The sequence below is a fragment of the Passer domesticus genome, chromosome 20 (assembly GCF_036417665.1).
Source record: "Passer domesticus isolate bPasDom1 chromosome 20, bPasDom1.hap1, whole genome shotgun sequence".
Lineage (NCBI taxonomy): Eukaryota > Metazoa > Chordata > Aves > Passeriformes > Passeridae > Passer > Passer domesticus.
The window spans coordinates 1470895-1493221 of record NC_087493.1 but is presented as its reverse complement, the minus strand read 5'-3'; the positions used below and the strand labels follow the sequence as shown (position 1 = coordinate 1493221).

Here is a 22327-nt window from a genome sequence, read left to right as displayed (position 1 = left end):
GTCAGCACTTGCTGGCCGGTCTGCTCTGCCCCGCGCTGGCGGCAGCTCAGAGCAGGGAGCCCTGGGTGCACCTGGGTCCATCTGGGTCCATCTGGATCCAGGCTCAGCCGCCAGCTGAGGGCAGCACTGCCCGGATCACACAGCCTTTCCAAACCAGAAATTTGTGTTTTAGCAATTCAGGCTCCAGCCCATGAACCCCAGGGCTCCTGGAGCTCCAAGGCTCTAGTGAATACATTTGTGCTCGAGCATAGTTGATGCTCGAGTAAGACAAATTGAGAAACATAAATCCACGATAATTACTGCTAATGAGAGGGAAGGAGGCAGTTCAGCAGAACAGCTGGGAGGTCCACTTGGACAAAAGCAGAGAGCATACGGGACAGCACATGACAGATCCCACCACAGCCAGTTCACCTTAAACTCTGCAATTCCCACATAAAGCCATGCTGAAGGGAGGGGTGGGGACAGAATTTATTCAGACATCCCACACACAGTAAGGCAAATGCAGTCGCGGGTCACAGTGAGATGAGAACATGTCAGACCTAACCACCATTGAGCCACTCCACCTAACCTTAGCCTCGGAGCCCCCAGCCGTGCGTAGCTGTGAGGAAGGGCCCTCGGGGAGCAGCCCGGGGTGGCAGGGTGCCCTGAGGGCTGTCCCAGCTGTCACGGCTGTCACTGCAGGTGCGCGCTGGGACGTGCCCTCGGGCTCCATCGCGGACTCGCGCATGAAGGAGCTGACGCCCGAGATGCCGGTGATCCTGCTCAGAGCCGTGCCCGTGGACCGCATGGACACCGTCAACGTCTACGAGTGCCCCGTCTACAAGACACGGACGAGAGGGCCCACCTACGTCTGGACCTTCAACCTGAAGACAAAAGAAAAAGCTGCCAAGTGGGTGCTGGCTGGTGTGGCGCTGCTCCTAGAGGCCTAGACTTTAAAGACAATGGAGAACAGCAGTACTTTTATTTGTAAAAACCTTCACGTTGTGTAACTCAGTCTATGTTTGATTGTACCAGAACCATTTTAGCAAAGTATCAATAAAACCAGTGCTGGAAGCACTGCTGTGTGGAGCCTGCTCTCGCAGCACACGGGGTTCTCAGGGCAGATCCAGGTTTTCCACTGGTGGTTTCTGACGTGGAGCTGGTGGGGAGCCAGACCACCGTGGGAAGCCAGACAGACAACTGCACACAAGTGCCCGACTCCTTTCCCTCTTCTGGCTCTCCATCTTCCCACAGCTCTTTGTGTGATGGCAAACTGAGCAGAAACTCCTCATGCTCCTGCATGGAGCATCTGTCTGGCTGGAGCAGACGGGAGAAGAAAGGTGCAGATTTGGTCCAGTTCCCCCACACCCAACCTGCATAGCCCAGAGAAGGTCCAGCTGCAAACAGGTTCCTCTCTCAAGTACGCTATTTCTATTTCTAGGGTACCGAACCTACTCAGCCTTTTCTTGGCAACAAATAATCTGTATCAGCAGTAACACACACTAAGGTGAGTAGATCTGCCAAGGCTGGTGCCTTTGGTATAAAACAATTCACCAAAATCCCACTCTGCGAAATATTTGAACAATTAGTTCTAAAGTACAGTTGCCTCAAACTTTCCTCACAGCTCACAGACAGACAAACCCCAAGGGCAGGCACAGAGAGCAGCTCGTTTCTTTACAGAGCAGCAGTATTTATAATCAGTTATGACCGAATTTCACACTTACCATCAACTTTTTTCAGGTGCCAGAAATCCTGCTTGTGGCACTGCCAGATCAGAAACCCTTGCTCACACCCTACCTTGCACTCCCACACCTTTTTACCTGGCTTCCAAACACCTTCTTTGTAGGATGTTATGGTTCAAGCCTCCTACTTCCAAACCCACACCAGCCCCAAAAGTCTTCTCCTGCCCTTTCACAACTCAGGAAATACACTTGTAACACATCTGAGTGTGAAGGAGCCAGGCAAACCCTGCTGAGGGGAGGCCATTGCTAGGGGATGTGGAACATGCAGCACCCTGGCACACGTGCAGCAGTGCCAACTGCACAGACTATGCCCAGCACAGGAACAGCCTGGAGCTCACAAGGGCTCGAGTCACAGGGCAGTGGAACCACCAGGAGCCCCAGGACACCACAAAACAGAAAAGAAAAACCAACTGCCCCTGTTAACCAATGCTACAGGGGCAAAGCAAAGCCCTGACTGGATACAAAGACAAAACATTTTAAGTATTCCAGCAATGCTTTCGATTGGCTGGTCAAGACAGCACAAACACAGTCTGTCTCTCTCTGTGAAACTCTGAAAGGGACATTTCAGAAAGGGAGTTTTATTTCCGTGCATGGAAAATACCACTGTATGGGTTCTCTGCCAATGGCCCTTCCAGAAATTCTAGTAGACAAAACCCAGTCAGGACCTGAGCACTGATCCCAGTCCCTGGCAGCCAGTACCCCAGAGGAATCAAGAAGTTCTGGTTTTCCCCTCATCATCTGCATGTCCATGAACTAATTGCTCAAATCTTTCTTTCATGACAGAGCACTACAGTCAGTGCAATATAATTCCCCATAATGGCAGCAAACTCACCCAAAGCAGCAACTTTTCTCCTTTCAAAAGAAATTCTTGATCAAAGGTGTCACCAGCTTCACCCACAGTTTCACATAACGACTTGGCTGCTCAAACGTTGATGTTGAGACCACACCTGAGCAGAGGTAAAGCTGCTCTTGCTCCTGAACAGGGAAAGAAACATCATCTCAGTAAATCCCAAGTGTTAAATTATATAATGGTCCTTCAGAGAAGCAAGTTCTTAGATAAAGCTGACCAGGGATCTTACCACAAGTATGCACCATTTCTCCTCAAGAATTTGCAATTAAAACTCTACAGAGAACAAGGGTAGAGGGTTTTGCCTTTTTGTGCCCCACAGCTGCATGAGCTGAGCTTCAGTTTCATAAAACTCCTCAAGGCCAGGCTGTAATTGCCAGAAAAGGAAACCTCACCCAAACCTCCTGGGACTGGCTTATGCAGCTCTTTCTAGACACAGCTCAGGCGCCGTGTTTGCAGATGAATGTTCAGTCGTGATCTCAGCTAAATTACCAGAAACACTCGGGCCCCCACAGCGTGCACCCAGTGCTGAGGGAGGAAATGAACCACCCTGCTGATAACACACTCACAGCACGTGAGAGCAGTGCTTTGATCACAGCTAAGTGGGGTTTTTAGCACAAACACTCAGGTTTCAGGATCTGCAGGCAAACGAGGAGCAGAACAGCTCCTGGAAGTTTGTTCATCATCTTTTTTTCATCACTGAATCTGTCACAAACAGCAGAAAATACTCTGCACTATTTAAATTCAGGGTGGAACAAGGAAGCAGGAACCAAGTACTGGAAAGTAACATCAAAAAGATGAATCAACACATTAATCTGCCAATTCGCTCCAATTTGAGAGCCCTCAAATGCTCCAAGAGCCATAGTCAGCCCTGCTGTGAGGATTCTGCTCCATGACCATCCATTACGGTGAGATCTGAGCACCAGAGGCAAGGCCAGTTCCCTGAATCAATCTCAGTTCATTCACAGAAGCACCCAAAGACACCCAGACCACTCACATTTCTTCCCAAATCTCAGCACACATTTTTAAAATGGAACTGAACATTACACAGGCAAAGTGATTTCATGGCAGCATCCCAGGAATGGATTAAGTCTTCTAAAAAAGACCACAGAAAGTAAACACCCAGCCCATCTCAGAATCAGCTTCCAGCAATCGGGAATGGTTTAAAGCCCTTTGAATGAGATCACTGCAGCTCTGTGTGAGAAAATTCCTTTGTGTCACATTTCCATTGATTTTACCCTTCCATTAGAAACAAGCAGAGGCAAGATATGAATTGAAATACTCAAGCAACTCTTCCAGTAATAGAATTGTTTTTGATTAGATACACTCTGACTCATCCCAGGGAAGAGCCCTGATGCAAGAGGGCAGTTCCCATTGATCTTGCATACAACTCTGCCAGCACCTGCCTCACACAGTGCATTTCTGAGGTCTCCAAGTCACACAGAGGCAGAAAACATCTGCTTTGAAACAGAACACTGCAGGAGAAATTACTTGGGACAGTCAGTTCTAGCAGAAGATTCAGTCAAGACAGCTGGAGAAGCAGGCAGGATTCGAAGCAGCAGCAGAACTGCTGAGCATTACAAGCTGCCTAATTAAAAACAGCACAGAAAAACCTTGGGACATTGAATATCAAACCACTTAAAAATATTTGTGTCAAGATTATATAATGTCATATTATTATTAAAGATAAGGATTTTGTCATAGAACTTCATGGGCATCCCAGCCAGTCCAGAAACTTTTCCAGTCCAAGCTCAGACATTCCAAGGGCCTGGCCTCATTAGCCCAGAACCTGCCAGGCCCTGGGCAATGCTCAGATGCTGGGGTTAAGGCTCAGAGGCACAGCGTGGCTGGTGAGCAGAGGAGTCAGTAGGTCCTCCAAAGGCTCTGTGCACATCCAGCCCTGAGCACTCCCGAGGTCACTGGGGACACACATTCCTTCCCGTTATGGCCTCATTTCCCAGCACTGGGTACTTGCAGCAGGCAGCTCATCAATAGTCACTTCACTGACAGCTCCTCAGGACTCCCCATGCTCCAGCAGCTTCTGAGTTATTGTAGCTGGAGGTTTTTACTGCCACTGCGTCCTCAGCACTCCCTGTGTGACCCAGAAGTACAACATCCCCCCAGCTTCCCCACAATCTGCTGCTCACCTGATGCAGCTGCTGCTGCAAGGCTTTATTTTCTGTCACTATTGCAACCTGAGCTTCCAAGTCACGATGAACTGATCGATATCCAAAATTTGGAGAGCCAATCAGGGTCAGGCAGGGCAGGTCACTCCCTGCCAAGTACAACCAGAGGCCTGCAGGAAAAATGAGGAAGAGAGGCAGCGTGACAGCCAAGGGAATGGCCAGGGTGGGCTCACATGGTCCCTTCACTCAGACTGAATTAAATGCTTTAAACATGGATTACAGATTCTGTACAGGACCTCGAGAGCACAGAGCAGCCCAGCAGGGCCTGCAGGGCTGCTCTGCTGTGCGCAGCATGTGCCATGTGTGCCATGTGTGGGGTGTGTGACATGTGTGGGGTGTGTGCCACGTGTGGGGTGTGTGACATGTGTGGGGTGTGTGCCACGTGTGGGGTGTGTGACATGTGTGGGGTGTGTGCCATGTGTGGGGTGTGTGCCACGTGTGGGGTGTGTGACATGTGTGGGGTGTGTGCCATGTGTGGGGTGTGTGACATGTGTGGGGTGTGTGGGGTGTGTGCAGTGTGTGCCGCGGGAGGAGTGTGGGGTGTGTGCAGTTTGTGGGGTGTGTGCCATGTGTGGGGTGCCCTGGCACAGCCCAAATCAGGGCTCTGACTGGGAGTGCAGTGCCCCCAGCACACCCCAGGAACACACTGCCCCAAAACAACCCAGAGCAAGTCCCGCCACTGCCTTAGAGGCTGTTTTGCACCACAGTGAATTCAGAAACACTGAGAGAAGACAAACAGGTTTTCAGTGAAGGAACCAGCCCCAAAGGCCCAGCCAGACAGGCTAAGTCTGTCCAGCCTGTCCCAGGGCCAGGGACCAGCCCCCATCTCGGGACCATGATATGAAGAGGCACCTCCAGCTCTGGCAGTGAATTCACATGCCACTGTGAAAAGACACAGAGGAGCCACCAGGAATGAGATGAGACTCTTGCCAGGGCACCTGGCCCCCAGTGCCACTCACCAACACAGCTCCCACAGCTCTGCCAGCACAGAGAGCAGGACAGAGCCCAGGACAGGTTTTCAAGGGAAAGATGGAAACACCACATTATTCTCAAGCACATCACTGCAGCAGGGCAAGAAGGAACAGCCACAGGAGAATCAGGACTGCTGCCAAGGAGAGGCTGTGTGGCCACTCTGCACAAACGGAGCCAGAAAGCCTTTGCTCTCCTCAGCAGAGCCCTGGGTGAGTCTCTGGTAGAGGCTTATCCCCATGGCTGGTCACACACAGACTGCAACAAAGAACCCGTAGCATAAAAACCACCTCAGCCTTAAAATAGCAGCAGGTTTCCCAACTCAGCCCCAGAGCAGTTCCAAGAATGCCTTGAGTAAGATGCTGCCGATTCACTGCCAGTTCCTGTAAGCTCCTCCCCACCCCCACAGCACAACTCACAGAGCTGGCACTGCCCTAATGCCTCCAGTCCCCGCGGGCTCACCCCACCACAGCAGGGCTGGACAGCCCACCATGGGCCCTGAGAGCCACATGGCAGAGTTTTGTCACGTTCTGCCACCAAACAGGACCCTGCCAGGGGCTGTCTGGTGCCTGACCAGCCAAAGGCTGGACCTCTGCCCAAGCAGCAGCCATGAGGAACAGATTCCTTGCCTTCCCAAGTGTCCTGTGGCAGTCCCACAGCCTTTACAGCTCTCTGGTTTCACGGCCATCTGTCAGGATCTGCTCCAGCAGTGACTCACCTTCCAGCAAGGGGAAGCGCGGCTTCCCAGCGCCAGTCAATAGCACTAACAGGGTTTATCTCACAGCACACACCACCTGCCCAGCACCCTGTCACCACAACGTGCTTGGAAGGGATCCCTGACCCCAAGGGATGCCCCCGTGTCACCCCCAACATCACACGCAGGGAAGTGGCAGGTAGGCTTTGGGATGGACAGCTGCTGGCAGTCCTGCTCAGACGTGCACCCCATCTGTGCAGAGCTCTGCCACACCTGCATGGGCACCCAGGAGAGACATCCCTGGGCACCACCTGACACTCTGCATGCAGATACAAACAGGTTAAGGGGAGCAGGAGGGGCACGCAGCACAGCCCCAGTGTTTGGGGATCCCATGGGAGACTCAAGGGTGTCTCATGTCTCAGCCCAGAGAGGAAGCACCAACAGGCACTGTTTGCTGCTGGGAATCTCATGTCCTCAGCCAGGAGCTAGGCTCCATGTGCTCCTTGTGCACATGCCCTTCACATCTCCAAGGCTTCCTCCCTTCCCTCTTCTGTCCTTGTCCTCTCTGCCACACCATGTGACTCCTGCAGAAGGAAATGAGGTGAATCCAACATGTGCCAAGGGCACAGCATGCCAGAGGAGGAGCTGCACACTGATCCGCCCAGCACTCTGAAAGAATGGAAAAAAGGCAGCAAATGTCTCCAGCTGTCCCTCCTGCTAGGCATGGGAGCTGCTGAACTCCAAGCCCTGCATCCCCCTCCAAGCAAACACCACACAGCAGAGAGCCCAACAGGCCTGGCTGGCCAAACAGGACCACCTGCACTTTGGTAACTGGGAAAAGCAGCCCTCGTTTCTGGGCTCAGTTTATGCCAAACCACATCCCACTGGGAGTTAGCAGTGCCCAACAAAGGCAGAACCTGGGAACCACAGATGGCTCAAGCATGTGCATCCTGAAAGGCACGGGACACCCCAGGCAGGCAGGCAGGGCCCTCCCTCGAGCTGCCCTGGGTCAGATAAGGGTTTTCCCTGCACTCCTGGCCGTGCTGGGGAGGGGCACTCTGAGCCCTGTTTGTCATTTCAACACAGAGGCACCCACTAGCACCCAGGGATTTTTGACAGTTGAGAGAAGGCCAACTGGGCAGCTTTCCCTCCCCGCCACCTCTGAGGCTCCCTCTGAGCACTCCTGCAAGAAGCAGGAGGATGGAGCCATTCCTGCTAACAGCTCTCTTCAAAACAGGCATGGCTGGAGCCCCTGTGTTCCAGTCACAGCCCAAACACTGCAGCTCAGCTGGAGCACTGTGCTGGCCTGTGGGAGCTGGGCACAGTGTATCCAGCAGGAATTCAGGGTCTCCCAGAGAAGACCTCGAGGGTAGCATTCATTAACTCACTGCATGTTAGTCCACATTCCTTCCTCAGCCCCTTGCCCTCTGGCTGCAGTGGCTCCTGTAAGCACATGCTGCAGCTCCTCACACTGCACCCCGTGAGCTGGGAACGGGAGCTGTGCAAATCCCTCAACACTGACACTGTCCCCACACAGACCTGCTGCTGGGAAGGCCCTGGGAGCAGCTCCCGTCCAGCACCTGCCCCCAATACTGCTGCAGGGTCCCCAGCAGAGTCAGCACTCCTGCCTGCTGAAACCAGCCCAAGGGATACCAGACACTGCACCACGGCACTGACTGCATCACAAACACATCCAGATGCTCCCTTTCCGTCACATCACCTTTCTCATGAGGCAGTGCTTCAGTGTCACCACAGGGACAGCTCTCACATCATCCCTGTGACTGTATTGAACCAAAGGCAAAGGCAAGGCGTCCCCCAAGTGATCCAAACCCTCCAGGGTTACACAAGCACGCTGTTTGAACCTTGGAGGAGTGTTTTGAAGGTTAAACCTGGACTGGCACCCAGCCAGCCCCTTACTCCTTTCGCAATCCAAATGCACAGCTCTCTCACACTTCTGAACAACTCCTGGGGATATGGGCACCTTACCTTTGGCATGGAACGTCCACCCAGCACGGGAGTACTCCTGCAGCTGCACCCTCTCCTGCTGCTGCAGGCAGCAGACCTCACTGTAAAACTGATGTTCAATGTAAACATAGGCAGCAGGGATGGCACCTGCCACCCCTTTGGCACCAAAAAACCCATTGACCTCTGGCGAGGCCAGGAGGATCCGGTACTCGGCCCTTGTGCCCAGGATGAGGTCCATGTAGGCCTGTGTCAAGTTGAAGTAGCCAGTGGTGAGGTATATCCTGGCATCCCGCTCAGCCTCTGTCAGCAGTGTCTCTGTGACCATCTCGTCTATTTGAATCCCAAAAGGTTTCATTTGGATTAAGGGATAGATCCAGGTGTCAGGTTCCGGTTTCAGACTCTCAGATGCTTGAGAGCCTTGCTGGGATAAGAGGGAGCTGCCTGGCTGGCTGCTGTGGAAAGTCTTTGCATGAAGGAGCTCCTGCCGTGTGCGGGCAGAGTTGATGACCTCCATGACCTTCCGGTGGGCAATCTCGCAGTAAGCCACTTTGTCTCCTGCAGGAAAAGTCAGAGAGATGTGTCTGAGCTCCACAGGCACAGAGCTACGTGTCACCTCTTACACACCAGGAAAAGCTGCTGACAGGACATGGACACAGGAACAAACAGGAGCCAACACAGAGTGCACACTCTGTCTTAAGGCCCAAACCAGCTGTTTCAAGGTCAGCAGAGCTACATTACAGAAGAGAAATGCTCAGCAACTGGCAGCAGCCTGAAAAATCCTCTGTGAAAGGAGAGGACGAGGGTGAGGCTACACTGACAACCAAGAACGAGCTGGAACACACAAATAAACTCCCACCCCCAGCCTGAACTTACATCACCCAGCAGTGCAAGGCCAGGACAAAAACTGATGACGCAATCAGCCTGGCACTTCACTGCCCTTCTCTGCCCAATTTTACGCTTGTTCCCAGTCTTCCTGAACTGATTCCCATTGGATTCCCAGAACAAACTCTACTACAAAAGATTAATTACCAACAATAGCAGCACATTCATAAACCCTTCAGAACACGCACACCCAGAGCACCTGGAATTGCAGCTGCTAGTATCAGAATGAACTTCTCAAAGGACTGAAGTTCTTGTTTAAGGCCAAAAGCAGCACATTTATGAGGCAGAAGAGTTACTTCCAGTCTCTGCATGCCCTATCAAATCAGCCTGTGACAGCCACTGTGCTGGGAAAACCCCAACAGACCCAGTACTGAAACTCAAGCAGTCTTGATTATAATACTGGATGCCACAAAACAGGGCACCCCACAGCCTGAACAATGGTCAGACACCCAGCAATTCCCACACAGATGGAGCCTAAGCCATCCTTAAACCCTGGCTGTCACTCCTCTCCTCTGGATCCCATCACTCAACCAGCTGAGACAACTCCCTCCTACCTTGGTATGGGTGTACCATTCCCTCCATTATCTGGACTGTATCATCCTGCTGTAACTGCAGGGACACATCTCCAATTGCATCCACGAGCTCCGTGAAGAAGTCTGCAATCTCGGGAGAGTCCTGCAGCAGGATGTAGCGGTCCTGACGATTGGTGAAGTACAGATCACTCAGGTTTGCACTGAAGAGAAAGGGAAGAGACGAGTTCAGAGCATGGGCACAAGATTCTCAACCTCCCAGGCTAGGCTACAGGCCTCACTCTGGGATAGCTGCACTAAAGAACAAATTGGCCATTTCCTTCACAATCTCAAAATATTTTTCTCATTAAGAAAGACTTGCTTTCATCTGAGAATCTCAGGTGCAGGATCTATGGTTGATCTCCCATCTCAGAAGAGCACTGATAGGATCACCATGGAGTCCAGGTGTTCAGACAAGGCTGGCAGCACAGACAGCCTGCCCAAAGGCCAATGAAATGATGGCACCAAGGCACAGAGCGGGACTCACCCGCTCAGGATCACGTTGTCATCGAAGAGATAGACCTTGATGTGCTGCAGCCCAATGGTCTCGTTGAAGCGCTCTGGAATCAGGAGCCGGAGCAGTCCACGCAGGTTTGGGGTGTGGAAGAGGGACACGCGGACCTGCTCGGGAAATCGCTGCAGCAACGGGATCAGCATCGTTCGAGAATTCTTCCTGCCTGGCAGAGGAAGGGAGTTTCAAACAAAGATCACACCAGACAGGGCACACCATGACACAGCTCTTCAGCTGGTCACAGGGTGAGCACCCCTCCCATCCACTGGCACTTCACATGTTTTCCTTTCCTCTTTGGTTTTTTTAGATCACTTTCATTTGCACTATGTCAATATTGAAACTGACATTCAGAATCAGTCACAGGGCAGGTCTGACACTTTTCAAGCTTCTTAACCAAGCCTCACCAGCAGTGGTAACACATCTACAAGAGTCACTGCAGATGAGCACAGGTTCCTGATTCAGTGTGATGCTGCTTCCAACAATTCCCATTCTCCTTTCAAAATGAAAATGTAAGTGAGCATGATGGGTAAGGGCAAATGCACTAACAAATGAACCAAGCAAGACTATACCAGCTGCACAGAGTAGTTTGGCCCTTCTTGCCCCTACCACATATTTTTGGAAGAAAAGCTGTTCAACTTGAAGATTTTTTTTTGGAATATGCAGTTCTGGAACACAAAAGGACAATCCTGAAGTGTGCATGTTTTAAGCAAGTAGGTCCAACTGGCCAAGATACCCACTCTGAAAAGAACTGTCTCCCTAGCCTAAGAGTGAAATCAGGCTCTGACAAAAGCAATGAGCGGCAATTCCTACCCCGGGAACCCCTGGTGTAGTCGAGGAGAATGGAAACTCTGAGGTCAGGTGAGCCTTTTGCTTGCAGTGATTTCTCCAGTGTTTCTTCTAAGCAATACACCTGCAGAGAGAGTTCTCTCCTCATTACAAAAGCAAATACACTTTCCAAGGGAAGTGCTCAGCAGCAGGAGACCCTGGCCAAGACAGCTCCCACACCCTGGTGCAAGTCTTTCCTCCTTGTGCCAAGCACAGCCAGTTCAGCCTTTGCATCTGCCAGCCTGGCAGCCTCCATCAGCCTAAAGCCACAGATCAAAGGGCCTCAGTTTTACATGTCCGCATTCTTCAGGTCTCACAAGAGCAATTAATGTTCACAGAAAAAGTCCCGATATCATTCCCAAATCACAGACTTGTATCACCAAAGACAAACATTGGCAGGAATTCACTGCATTTTTATTCTTTAACTACAAGGTTGTTTGTCACATGCAAATTCAAATCCTATGTGCAAGCCCAGACAAAGTTGGGCATAAATCCTATGCAGACTCCATCCACCTTTACCCTGCCAGGGCATTTGCTTCCTAACATCAGAACCTGGCGTAGGCCAGGCTTCTTCCTCAAGCCTTCGGGCAAAAATGCTTTTGATTCCAGAGGAACGAACAAAAAAAGACAAATACCATGAAGCAAAGCTGACCTCAGTCTCAAATGCAGAAAACCAATCCTTCATCTGTGTCCTGGAGCACCAACACAGCACCACACAACTACAGCTCGAATCCCATTCAAGAAAAATAGATTCCCATGACCTGAGTTTTACAAAGCCCCCCTGAGCACTCTGAACAGCAGGCCAGTCCCTTCTGACAGGTCCAGGCTAACCATCCCCTGAAGAAGTGCAGCAGTTCCCTGGCTCTATACCAGACCTCAACCAGAAGCATGCCTCCCTTGCACATCCCTCCCCTGCATTCCCTTCCTGGCCTTCCCAAACCCTTCCACACTCACCAGCTCCTGCTCAAGGACTCCTGTTCCCAGGTACAGTGAGGCCATCACCACCCGCTGCTTGGCTGCTTTTATCTGCACCTGGGAGCAGCAAAACACAAGTTCAGTTTCACACAGGGTCCTGAGGAGCCATCAGTCCAGACCCGGCAGTGCTGCACTCTCCTGGGAGGATGCCCTCAGCCACGTCTCTGCTCTGGCTCCCTGGCCTTGAGGGAGGAAAGGTAATACATGGACAGTGCATGTATTACATGAACCACTGCTGCCTTTAAAATCCAAGGAAGAAACCAGTCCTTCCTGGGAAACTGAAGAGCACACTCCCTGCAGCTAAACTTACTCCATATGAGAACAGTTACTAGGCAGCAGCTGCAAAACTGGAATTGTATAAAACCATTCCCACAACCTGCAGCCCACACCTTACCTTCAGGAGTTCATAGAATTCCGCCGGGGATGAAAGCACCTTGACATGCGAGCTGGAGATCCCAAACTCTGGGACCAGATTCCTGATCCACTGGAACCTGTGCGCTCCTTCTGGACAGAGTGAACACGGTGGGGCTGTGATCACTGGAACAGGAGGAGTGAGTAGTGGGGCTAGAAGGAGCCATGATGATCTGTGCAAAAAAATAAAAGGAGAAATTCTTTGTAGCAAAACTTTTGCGTCCCAGCAATATTCCAAGCAGGTAAAGGAAGAACTGCAGCCAGAGCCAATACATGGCAGGGATCCACAAAGGCAAGAATGCCTTTCCCTTTCTTTCCACAATACGATCTGGATCATCAAAACCAAACGTAGAAACAGAGAGACACAGGGCAAAATGTGGGTAAACAGATCTGAACATCACCAGCTCCTCCCCTGAGCTGGCATGGAGATGAGGGGAAACAACTACTTCATCAGGACAACATGGGAGGGGAAGGAGGCCAGGAGCTGCAGAAAATGAGAGTGTGGATGCTCAGGTGTCTGGCAGTGCTGCGTTGGTACCACCTGTACCTGTAACCAGCCACTTCTGAATTATCTCCATCACACACATATCAGCTTCGTCATGGCCAACCCTCCCTCCATGTCAGCTTTGTTCTCAGCTGGGCTGAGGTCACCTTTCAGGTTTAAAGATCAGGCTGCTTTAAAGAGAAAAATGCCTCCATCCCTCAACCTTATCCAAAAATAGATCTACAGCACACAGGTTGGCCAAGTGCATGCCCCAGCAAAGGCAGAGCAATCCCACCCCAAGAATGACCCTCAAAAGGAGAGACTATGTCCCAGGAGGAATGCACCAAGAGCCACAACAGGGATCCATCCCTGTCCAGCAATGACACCAGCATTCGCAGAAGCGCAACAGTCACAACTTCCCCTGCAAACCTCACAAAAGGGGAGCTTTCCACATGTTCCCTGTGAGGGAGAGGTCAGAAAACTCATTCTTCAAAAAGAAATTTCAGAACAAATTTAATTTCTTTGAAGTCACTTTGGGAAGAAACCAGCTTACTGCCAGCATCACGCAGTGGGTGACAGGAAGCAAGCAACAACTTCTCCTCTTGGAGGTTTCACACATGCAAATTCATCCAGTCATAGAATAACCCCCCAGCAGGAGTCTGATCACATGACAAAACCACATTTCAGCACAATTAGCAGCAGCAGCTCCCATGAGATCCAGGAATCCATGAGCAAGGGACTGAACTGCATCCCTGAACCCACTGGAACCACTCCAGTCTGCAAACCCCACTCATGGGAGCTTCTTGGGATGGAACTGGGCTGCCTGTCTTACCCTGAGGAGCAGCAGGTCCTCGGGCCAGCAGGCAGACACCGTCCTGCAGCCCATCCTGATGATTCCACCATCATCACACACCAAGAGGAAACTTGATCACAACCTTTACCAGAATTTGTTACGAGGAACTTCTGGCTTTTTTACCACAATCCAGAGCCCAAATGAACACAGATTCCAGGAAGATGATTTCACCCATCTGGTTCATGATACAACCCTGGATCTTCACAAGGTTTCCAAACATCCTTACAAGGAAACCAGTTCATAGTGGCGTTTCCTGGCAAATCCACGAGTTTGTCACTCACTATTCATGAACAGCGACATCTGAGTCAGTCAGTGCAGGAATTCCTGGGATGGTGGGTTTTAATGGATCATGTGGACTGGGCTCAGCCTGAATACCCAGAAGTGACAGAGATCACCAGCACAGGCTGTTAAAAACAATGCAAATATCCCCTAAAAGGTGCAGAGAAAAATTAAAGCAGAACAGAAACACAAGAAATACCACTTTTCAGGCACATTCTCCTAAGTTTCTACAGAACCCGAGCACAACCTTCACACACCTTTGCTCACCTCAAGCCTCACAGGCCACATACAGAGAGCAGATTCCCTCTGTTCCATCTCTGCAAGGGAGCATGGCACACAGAGCTACAGGAATTCACGATGGATCCAAAAACACAGGGGTTTAAAACCCACCCAGTGCTCACCCCACAGAGCAGTGGCATTGTTGGGCACTAACCCAGCCCCGCAGGTCACAAACAACATCCTCTGGAATTATTCCCAGGGAGGCAGCAGTGGCAAATTTTATGTATTTTACAATAACAATCAACAGAGAAGAATATTGTCCTGATTATCTCATTGGCCAACCCAATTACCCTTCCAGAAGCCAGACCAGTGGCCAAGCAGACACTTTCCAGAAACATGGTTCCCAGAAGGCATTTTCTAGCAAGGACTGTTGGAACTGGGAGTCCAACTGCACCTGCCTCCCTGCCTGCCTGGAGCCAGGGGCAGCTCCCAGGGCAGCTCTGAAGGCTGCAGGCAGTGATGGGTTGAGCTTGGAGCATCTGGACTCTGACTGGAACATCTGAGGAACATCAACCTGCAGCACCAGTACTGTTTGGTTTGGTCCAGATTTATCCTCACTAACTGCATCCTCCAGATTTTTCACTTCCTAAGTAATTTACAGTGTGTCAACATTGTTTGGTCTTTCAACCCAATACTGAAATTTACAACTTATTCAGCACTGAGAACCTATGGCTTATAGGATTATCAAATAAATCCGTATTTTGCTCCAGCCACAGATCCACTGGCACTGGCTCCCAGAGCAGCAGCCTCTACCCACCAGCGACTGACATCAGCTCAGTGACTACCCAGTACAACCAACCCTCCCAACCACGCACACACAACTATCAGAAACCATGTAACATTATGAAGAAATCATCAAAATTCCACACTGTGACAAAACAGGTTTCAGAGGAACAGAAAATGAACAAGGGGGGAGCCCTTTCCACGTACTTCACATCACTGAGTTAACCAGAAAGAGAAAACGGAATCAAAAGGAACCACCTCAGACCCCTTCTGAATAAAAAGTTTACCCTAAATAGAAACAACGGATTTTTTTTTGGGGTGTGTTTTATTTTTTAAAACGTAGGTTTGGTACAGAAACTCACAATGCAGCTGAAACTCCTATTCACTGTAAAACCTCATCTTCAGAGCCGGAGGTGAAGTGAAACTGCGGGACACAGTGCTGTCCTTTCACCCACACACAGCAGCACACAGGGGCATCTACACTGGTGCTCTGTCAACTCAGGGATTGCTTTCCCGGGCTCAGCCCAATTTATCTGCCCTAAAAACACTGGCGAGACCAAAAGAGAAGCGTGGCAAGAATTTCCTTGGTGTGAACGAGAGCACAGACTGATGATCCACCTCCTCCAGGAGCGCGGTGACAGCCGCTGGCCGCCCACCGCCGCCGGTCACTGTCACGGTGACGGCCACCGGGCACAGCGGGCCCTGCCCCGCTCAGCTCCCTGCCCGCCGGGCACACACGGGGCTGGTACCGGTTTCGGCCCCGTCCCGGGGGACACCTCCCCCTCCGCGACCACCCGGCCGGAGGGACTGAGCCGAGCACCCAAACTCGGCCGGTGCCACCCCGAGGGCTGAGCTGCGGCAGCCGCGGGGCGCCCACTGACAGCGGGAGGCAAGGACATGGGAAATAAAGCGCAGCTGCTGTCCCGAGGGCCATCGCACACTGGGGTGAGCTACAGGGGTCTGCGAGAGCAGAGCCGACCCCGAGCCCGGCCTGGGGCCAGCGGGCCGCCCCTTTGCCCTACGCGGTTTTTCCAAGGGGCTGGGCCGGGCTGGAAAGGGGAAGCGGTGAGCGGGGGATGCCCCGGTAACGCGACACCGACTGCGGGGGCGGCCGAGGGCTCCCACTACCTCGCAGCCCCGGGAGAGGCGACGGGGTACCGGCCGGTCCTTACCTGCGGGCGCGACGGTCGCGACCGCGGGAGAGGCGGTCGGAGAGGCGGCCGAGCAGCGCGGCCAGGCCGAGGCGGCCCCGCGGCAGCCAGGCCGAGAGCCGCCACCACAGCGCCGCGCCGCCCGCCGCCATCGCCCGCGCCTTCCGCTTCCGCGCTGCCATGGCGACACCGCCTTCCGCTTCCGCGCCTGCCCGCGCTCCCGCCCCGCCCGGGCCCGGCCGCCGCTCCCGGGGGCCCTGGCCGTCCCCCGCCGCCCCTCCCGGCCTGCGAGCGCGGAGCCCCTGGAGGGCCGGGAAGGCTCCGGGAGGAGCTCACGGGGGGCTCGTTGTCCGGCGGGGCCGCGCCGGGGCTCCCCTGCTCCGCACACGTGGGACGGGCTCACCGCCTGCCCGGCAGTGTCACCCCCCGGTGTCTCTTCTCCGCCCGGGGCGAGCCCCGGCGCGGCTGAACGGCTCCGAAGGGATGTACACGGTTCTTGCCCGCGGCAGAGCCGGCGTTCGCCGCCCCGCAGGGCACGGCAGAGCGCGGGGACCGCGGGTCCCCCCGCCGGGTCCCGATACGGGGAGCCGGTCCCGCCGGCGAGCCCCGGAGCCGCGTCGTGCCCGTCCCGTCCCTCCCCCGCTATCCCGCCCGCCCCGGCGGCGCGCCGGGGCTCGTTTGCGTTTCAGAGCAGCCGATTCCCAGAACTGCCGCGCTGGGTTGGTTTCTGCCGGGCAGCGGCCGCTCCTCCGGGGCAAATTAAACTGTTTAAAATAAACCCACGGACAGTGCTCGGGTTGTGTGCGAGCTCGGAACCAGCAATTGCCAAACGGGTGGGGAGAGGAGCTCCGGCGCCGCTCGTCCCGCCGGGCACCGGCCCCACAGGGGCTCCGGCCGCGGGCCTGGGGCGGGGCGGGGGGCTGGGGAACCCCTCAGCCCCGGGGGCAGCCACGGGCAGGGGCCCTCGGTCCTGCCGGGCTCCCCACCAGCCCACACGGCCCGCAGACCGGCAAAGCACCGACCGCGCGGATCTCCCGGGGGTCCGCAGCCACCGCCGCCCGAAGCGGGGCTCGGGGATCGAACGGCTGCGGAGCCGGGAGCCCCCGCACAGCCCCGGCTGCGGAGTCCCCCTTGTCTTCGGTCCGAGGGCACCCCGTGGGTCCCCCGAGGCTGGCGGCAGCCTTGCACATTGGCCTGGAATCGTGGGACCGGCAGCCCCCGCTCCGGCGTACCCCCGGTGTACCCCATCACCGAGCCCAGACTCCTCGCAGGGCGGGCCCGCGGCCCGGCTGCCCCAGCAGAGGCGGGGGATGGCGGAGGCCCCCAGGGGGCCGGCCCGGGGCTCTCCGCTTCTCTGCAGGCCGAGGGGCGGGGGCAGCCACCCTGCCCAGAATGGGCTGTCGGGGCCGGGGCCGGAGCGGGAAGGGCCGGGCTGGGCCGGTGGGGCCAGGCCGGGGGCCCGCGGCTGGCAGAGCAGGGCTGGCGGGGTGCTGGGGGGCCGGGCCGGGCCGGGCCGGGCCGGGCGGGGCGCGGGCGGTGCCGCCGCGTTACAAGAAGCCGCGCAGTTCCAGGAACCCGAGGGCGGGCGTTGCGCCTGCTATAAGAGGCCGCCCCGGGCCGCCTCGGCAGCTTCGCCGCCGCGCACCGGCCCCACTCTGCCGCCGAGACCGGCTCCCGCGAACCAGGTACGGCCACGGGAGGGAGTCCCAGAGAGCACGGGGGACAGCGGGGATGCCGGGACCTTCGGGAAGGGCGATCGCCGAGGACCGGGGATGCCGGTGCTGCCCGGGAAAGGGGATCGCGGGGGATGTTGGTGCCTCAGCCGGGCGATAACCGGTGGCCTGGGGTAACGATGTGCCCCCGGGCGTAAGGGAGCAGGAGACCATCAGAAGCGATGCTCCTAGAGGGGGGAGAGAGCTGGAGACCGCAGGTGTACCCGTGCTCCCGGGAAGGAAGAGCCGGGGACGGGAGCGCCGGTGTCGCGAGAGGACAGTCGCCGGGAACGGAGGCTGCCGGTTCCCCCGGGAAGGGAGAACCAGGGATGGGTGCTGCCGGTTCCCGGGAAGAGAGAGCTGCGCAGGGGGGCTGCCGGCTTTTCTGGGAATGAGAGCTGGGGAAGGGGATTGCCGGGGGATTGCTGTTGCTGCGGGAGGATAACAGCCAGGGACCGGGGGTGCAGGTGTTCCCGGGAAGGGAGAGTCGGGGACCGGCGTGCCGGGACTCACCGCTCTCTGTGCCGCAGGTGATGGTGTAGCAGCGGCTGCTGCTGGCAGCAGCATCCAGAGCACACGAAGCTGGCTCCCTGCGCCATGGTCACCCACAGCAAGTTCCCCGCCGCCGGGATGAGCCGCCCCCTGGACACCAGCCTGCGCCTCAAGACGTTCAGCTCCAAGAGCGAGTACCAGCTGGTGGTGAACACCGTACGCAAGCTGCAGGAGAGCGGCTTCTACTGGAGCACGGTGACAGGTGGTGAGGCCAACCTGCTGCTGAGCACCGAGCCAGCTGGCACCTTCCTCATCAGGGACAGCTCAGACCAGAGGCACTTCTTCACTCTCAGCGTCAAGACGGAGTCGGGCACCAAGAACCTGCGCATCCAGTGCGAGGGCGGCAGCTTCTCCCTGCAGAGTGATCCCCACAGCAGCCAGCCCGTGCCCCGCTTTGACTGCGTGCTCAAGCTGGTCCATCACTACATGCCACCCACACCCTGTGCCGTGCCTGAGCAGCCTGGGGGAGCCCTGCACCCCAAGCGCACCTACTACATCTACTCAGGCGGCGAGAAGATCCCCCTGGTGCTGAGCCGCCCGCTCTCCTCTAGTGTCTCCACCCTGCAGCACCTCTGCCGCAAGACCGTCAACGGGCACCTGGACTCCTATGAGAAGATGACTCAGCTGCCAGCCCCCATCAAGGAGTTCCTGGACCAGTACGATGCCCCTCTCTAAGGGGCCAGCGGAGCAAGGTCACATGCTACAAGCACAAGAACAGGGGACAGGCACAATGCCCCACCGGCACAGGAGCTGGCAGGGCATGCCGAGCCTCTCCATCCGGAAGGAGAGAGGGGGAACTGGGGCAAGCTGCCATGCGCTCAGGGCTGTGGCCAGCATAGCGCTGGGGAGACTCCTCAAGCAAGCGTGACACCTCCTCTCCACGGGGAAGAAGATGGCTCCGACCAGACTGTGGATGTTACAGTGAGCCCATTGCAAAGCCCCTGTGGGCTTGGGCAGCCAGGACGGCTCCCATAGCATGGGGGAACGTGTGCCCCGCCAACCCCATCCTGGGGACGTCCTGGTGAGAGCCCCTTCCACCCTCAGAAATGGAAAGCACTGGAGCCCAGGAGTGCCTGATCACTTTTCCTCAGTTTTAAGGGGAAGGTGGTTTTTGCCCATACTGTACCTCTTGCTGCCTCCTTGTGGGTGAAAGCTCCTTTCATATCAAGCCCCAGACTAAGAGGTCGATGCCTTTGCCCCGCGTTGCCATTTTCCAGGGGACTAAGCCTTAATATCCCCCCTGCCCCGCGGTCTGGGTTAGTGCACATCAGCTGGTGACGCCGCAGTGACGGTCCTGCTGATGTGCTGTGAAGCTGGAGGGGAAGCGTCGCGTCCCGATGCTGCTGAGTGCCACACAACCACATCTGCAAGGATCACCCCGAGGACGCTGGGCCCTTGCTGCCTACAGTCACACCCCACCTCTGCCTGGCCACTCCCGCAGACCCCAGCTGTACTGCTCTGTAGGGCACCAATTCCTGCAGGAAGGCAGCAGGATCATCCCCTGGAGCATGTCATCTCGTGAGTGCTTTTCTGCGTCCGCCCAGAGAAGTGGTTGGGTTTTCTGGCTTTTTTTAATTTTTATTCTTATTTTTTTAACCGAAGGGATGTTTACAGGCCAACGTGAATCACTGTCTTTTATAAAGATTCCATCTTCACCTCCAGCCTTGAGGGCTGAGCAAAACAATGCTTGAAAATTCAACCAAAACCAAACTCAGATGAAACTTTGCACATATTTATATTTATATTCAGAAAGAAAATGTTTCCATAATTTATAATAAAGAGCACTATTTTTTAATGAAAACCATCAGATTTGGTTTGATTTCTCTTTTGCACCCCTGAGGCCGCTTGGCCCCGGCACAATGCTGGGATGTGTTTACACCACGTAAGCACCGTTTCCTGGAGCTGCTGTCCACGCCGGGTGATCCCGCCGGTGACTCAGCCCGGCTGCGTAAGCTCTGTCCCAGCACTCAGGTATGTCTGAGCCCTGCGACGTCCTGCGCCTGCCAAGCCATGAGGATGGGATCTGCCCCCGGCTCGCACACATGCTGCAACCACGGGACAGCAGACACGGCCCTGGGCACAGGAGGGGCCGAGCTGGTGGCCGAGGCTGGCCTGTGGCACAGCCCCAGTGCAGTGCTCTTGAGGGGCCGAGCGAGTCCTGCCTTCCCCAGCTCTGCTTTGGCACACGCCAGGGTGAGGAGCTGCAGGAGCAGCAGTGGGTGGGAAAGGGCCTGCAGGTGCTCCCCCGGGAGTGTAGTGGGCTCGGGGTAGTGGGTGCCAAGATGCTGCTCACCCCCACAGCACAGAGAGAAAACCTCTGTCCTGTGCAGAACCCCAGCTGGGCACAGATGCCCAAGGGAGAGGAGAGGATTCAGTTCTCCTGGGGATGTCCTTGCCCCCAGAAGCGCCTGTCCTCTGCTGCTAGGGGCGTGAAGTAGGCACGGGAATAAACCTGCAGCTGCGTCTGGCTGGTGTGCAGCGCAGTGCCTGGCTGAAGAGCTGAATGCAGGGATGTGAGCGATCCCCTGGGAGCAGGTCAGCCCCCAGAGCTCCCCCAGAGCCCCTGCCTGTGAGGAGCAGGCTGTGCCCAGGCCCCAGACTGCAGTCTCCACACTGTAGCATTATGCCTGGCATCATGAGCAGTGCTCCCGCCCCCCCGGGGAACCCCGGCTCCTGGGAAAAGGATTTCCTGAGGAATCAGCCTGGACCAAGGGATGGTGAGTGTGCCGGTCCAGGCTGTGGGCATGGCACAGTCCCAGTGACTATTTTGGGGCCGCTATGTGTGGCTGTGGCATGCGTGCTGCCAGAATTGCCACGGCCTGCCCAGGCACCCGCTACAGCTATGCAAGGAATGTCCACGCGCAGGGGTGGCCGCCTGCCAGGCCCTGCCGAGGCACATCCCCGAGTTTAGGGCTCCCAGCAGCACCGGTGACTCCCAGCCTGTGCGGGGTGGGAGCAGTGCTGCCGGCGCTGCAGCCCCCAGCTGGCAGGAGCATCACCACTCCCCCAGGCAGGATGAAGCGCATCAGGGGATGAAAATCAGGGCTCTGGGGGTTTATGAGCACACCCAGCCCTCCTGGCAGAGCAAGGGGTTCACAGCACCCCAAGGTGGGGCAGAGTGGGAAGCTGTCCCCAGGGACAGCAGCCAGGCTGCCTACAGTGACCCTGCCCATGTCCTTCCAGCCAGACCCCAGCCTTCCCATCTCTGTGGGAACAGCCCCAGCTTCTTCACTTCCCAGAAGGGCCCTGGCATTGCTGACCAAGGGCCTCTTCCCTCGCGGTGCTGCAACCCGCGGCTGAATCAAGAATCCGGGAAGCTCCGCCAGCCCCTCGGGTTTCTTGGAACAAAGCCAAGCTCGCGGCAGCAGTGACGCGGCGGCCGGCGGGCAAATCCCTGCTGAAGGTTTCACAAACCTCTCCCTGCTCCAGAGCAGCTGAGCGGACTTGGCCCTGTGTTTCGTAAGCACTCTATCAAACACGTCCCACAGCCAGTTCCCCTCTGCCCTTCGCCAGGGCTGGGGCAGCTGAGCTCCCCCTGGGACGGTGCCTGGATGGGGAAGATATTATCAGGGTGATCAGACCCGGTTACCCTGTGATGGTGCCAGGAGCCAGACTGGAATATGCCCAGGGTTCCAGAGGCAGGGCTGGGACATGGGTGTCCTGCAGCTCTCCACACCTCAGATCTCCTGGGGCTGGGCACCAAGCAGCACCAGCAGAACCCAGTGCAGTTGTCAGTGCA

At 55.6% G+C, this 22327-nt stretch overlaps 3 protein-coding genes across 8 annotated transcripts in view; 2 read left to right on the top strand and 1 right to left on the bottom strand.

Moving 5' to 3' along the window:
- DNAH17 (dynein axonemal heavy chain 17) overlaps positions 1 to 1056 on the top strand; it is a 32661-nt gene extending 31605 nt beyond the window's left edge. For all 3 annotated transcript variants that reach the window (XM_064395739.1, XM_064395738.1, XM_064395740.1), the window contains one exon: positions 682 to 1056. In XM_064395739.1, the coding sequence (XP_064251809.1) occupies positions 682 to 929 (248 nt within the window). In that variant the 3' untranslated portion in view covers positions 930 to 1056. The remainder of the gene's footprint in view (positions 1 to 681) is intronic.
- Positions 450 to 18689, bottom strand: PGS1 (phosphatidylglycerophosphate synthase 1). 4 transcript variants are annotated; one of them, XM_064395745.1, is made up of 10 exons: positions 18550 to 18689; positions 12539 to 12728; positions 12124 to 12201; positions 11155 to 11254; positions 10321 to 10510; positions 9819 to 9997; positions 8404 to 8937; positions 4716 to 4864; positions 2554 to 2696; positions 450 to 863 (listed from the first exon to the last, which is right to left on the bottom strand). In XM_064395745.1, the coding sequence occupies exons 1-9, from the start codon at positions 18633 to 18635 to the stop codon at positions 2577 to 2579; spliced, it is 1626 nt and encodes a 541-aa protein (XP_064251815.1). In that variant the 5' UTR covers positions 18636 to 18689; the 3' UTR covers positions 450 to 863; positions 2554 to 2576. The 4 variants fall into 4 exon arrangements, with proteins under 4 accessions (XP_064251815.1, XP_064251814.1, XP_064251813.1 ...); XM_064395744.1 differs by lacking the exon at positions 18550 to 18689 and adding an exon at positions 16346 to 16534 and having other exon boundaries at positions 450 to 1352; XM_064395743.1 differs by lacking the exon at positions 18550 to 18689 and adding an exon at positions 16346 to 16533 and having other exon boundaries at positions 450 to 1296.
- Positions 17859 to 20376, top strand: SOCS3 (suppressor of cytokine signaling 3). Its single transcript, XM_064395747.1, has 2 exons — positions 17859 to 18009; positions 18567 to 20376. Exon 2 carries the CDS (start codon positions 18634 to 18636, stop codon positions 19261 to 19263), a length of 630 nt encoding a protein of 209 aa, XP_064251817.1. The 5' UTR covers positions 17859 to 18009; positions 18567 to 18633; the 3' UTR covers positions 19264 to 20376.
- Positions 20377 to 22327: the final 1951 nt, after the last annotated feature.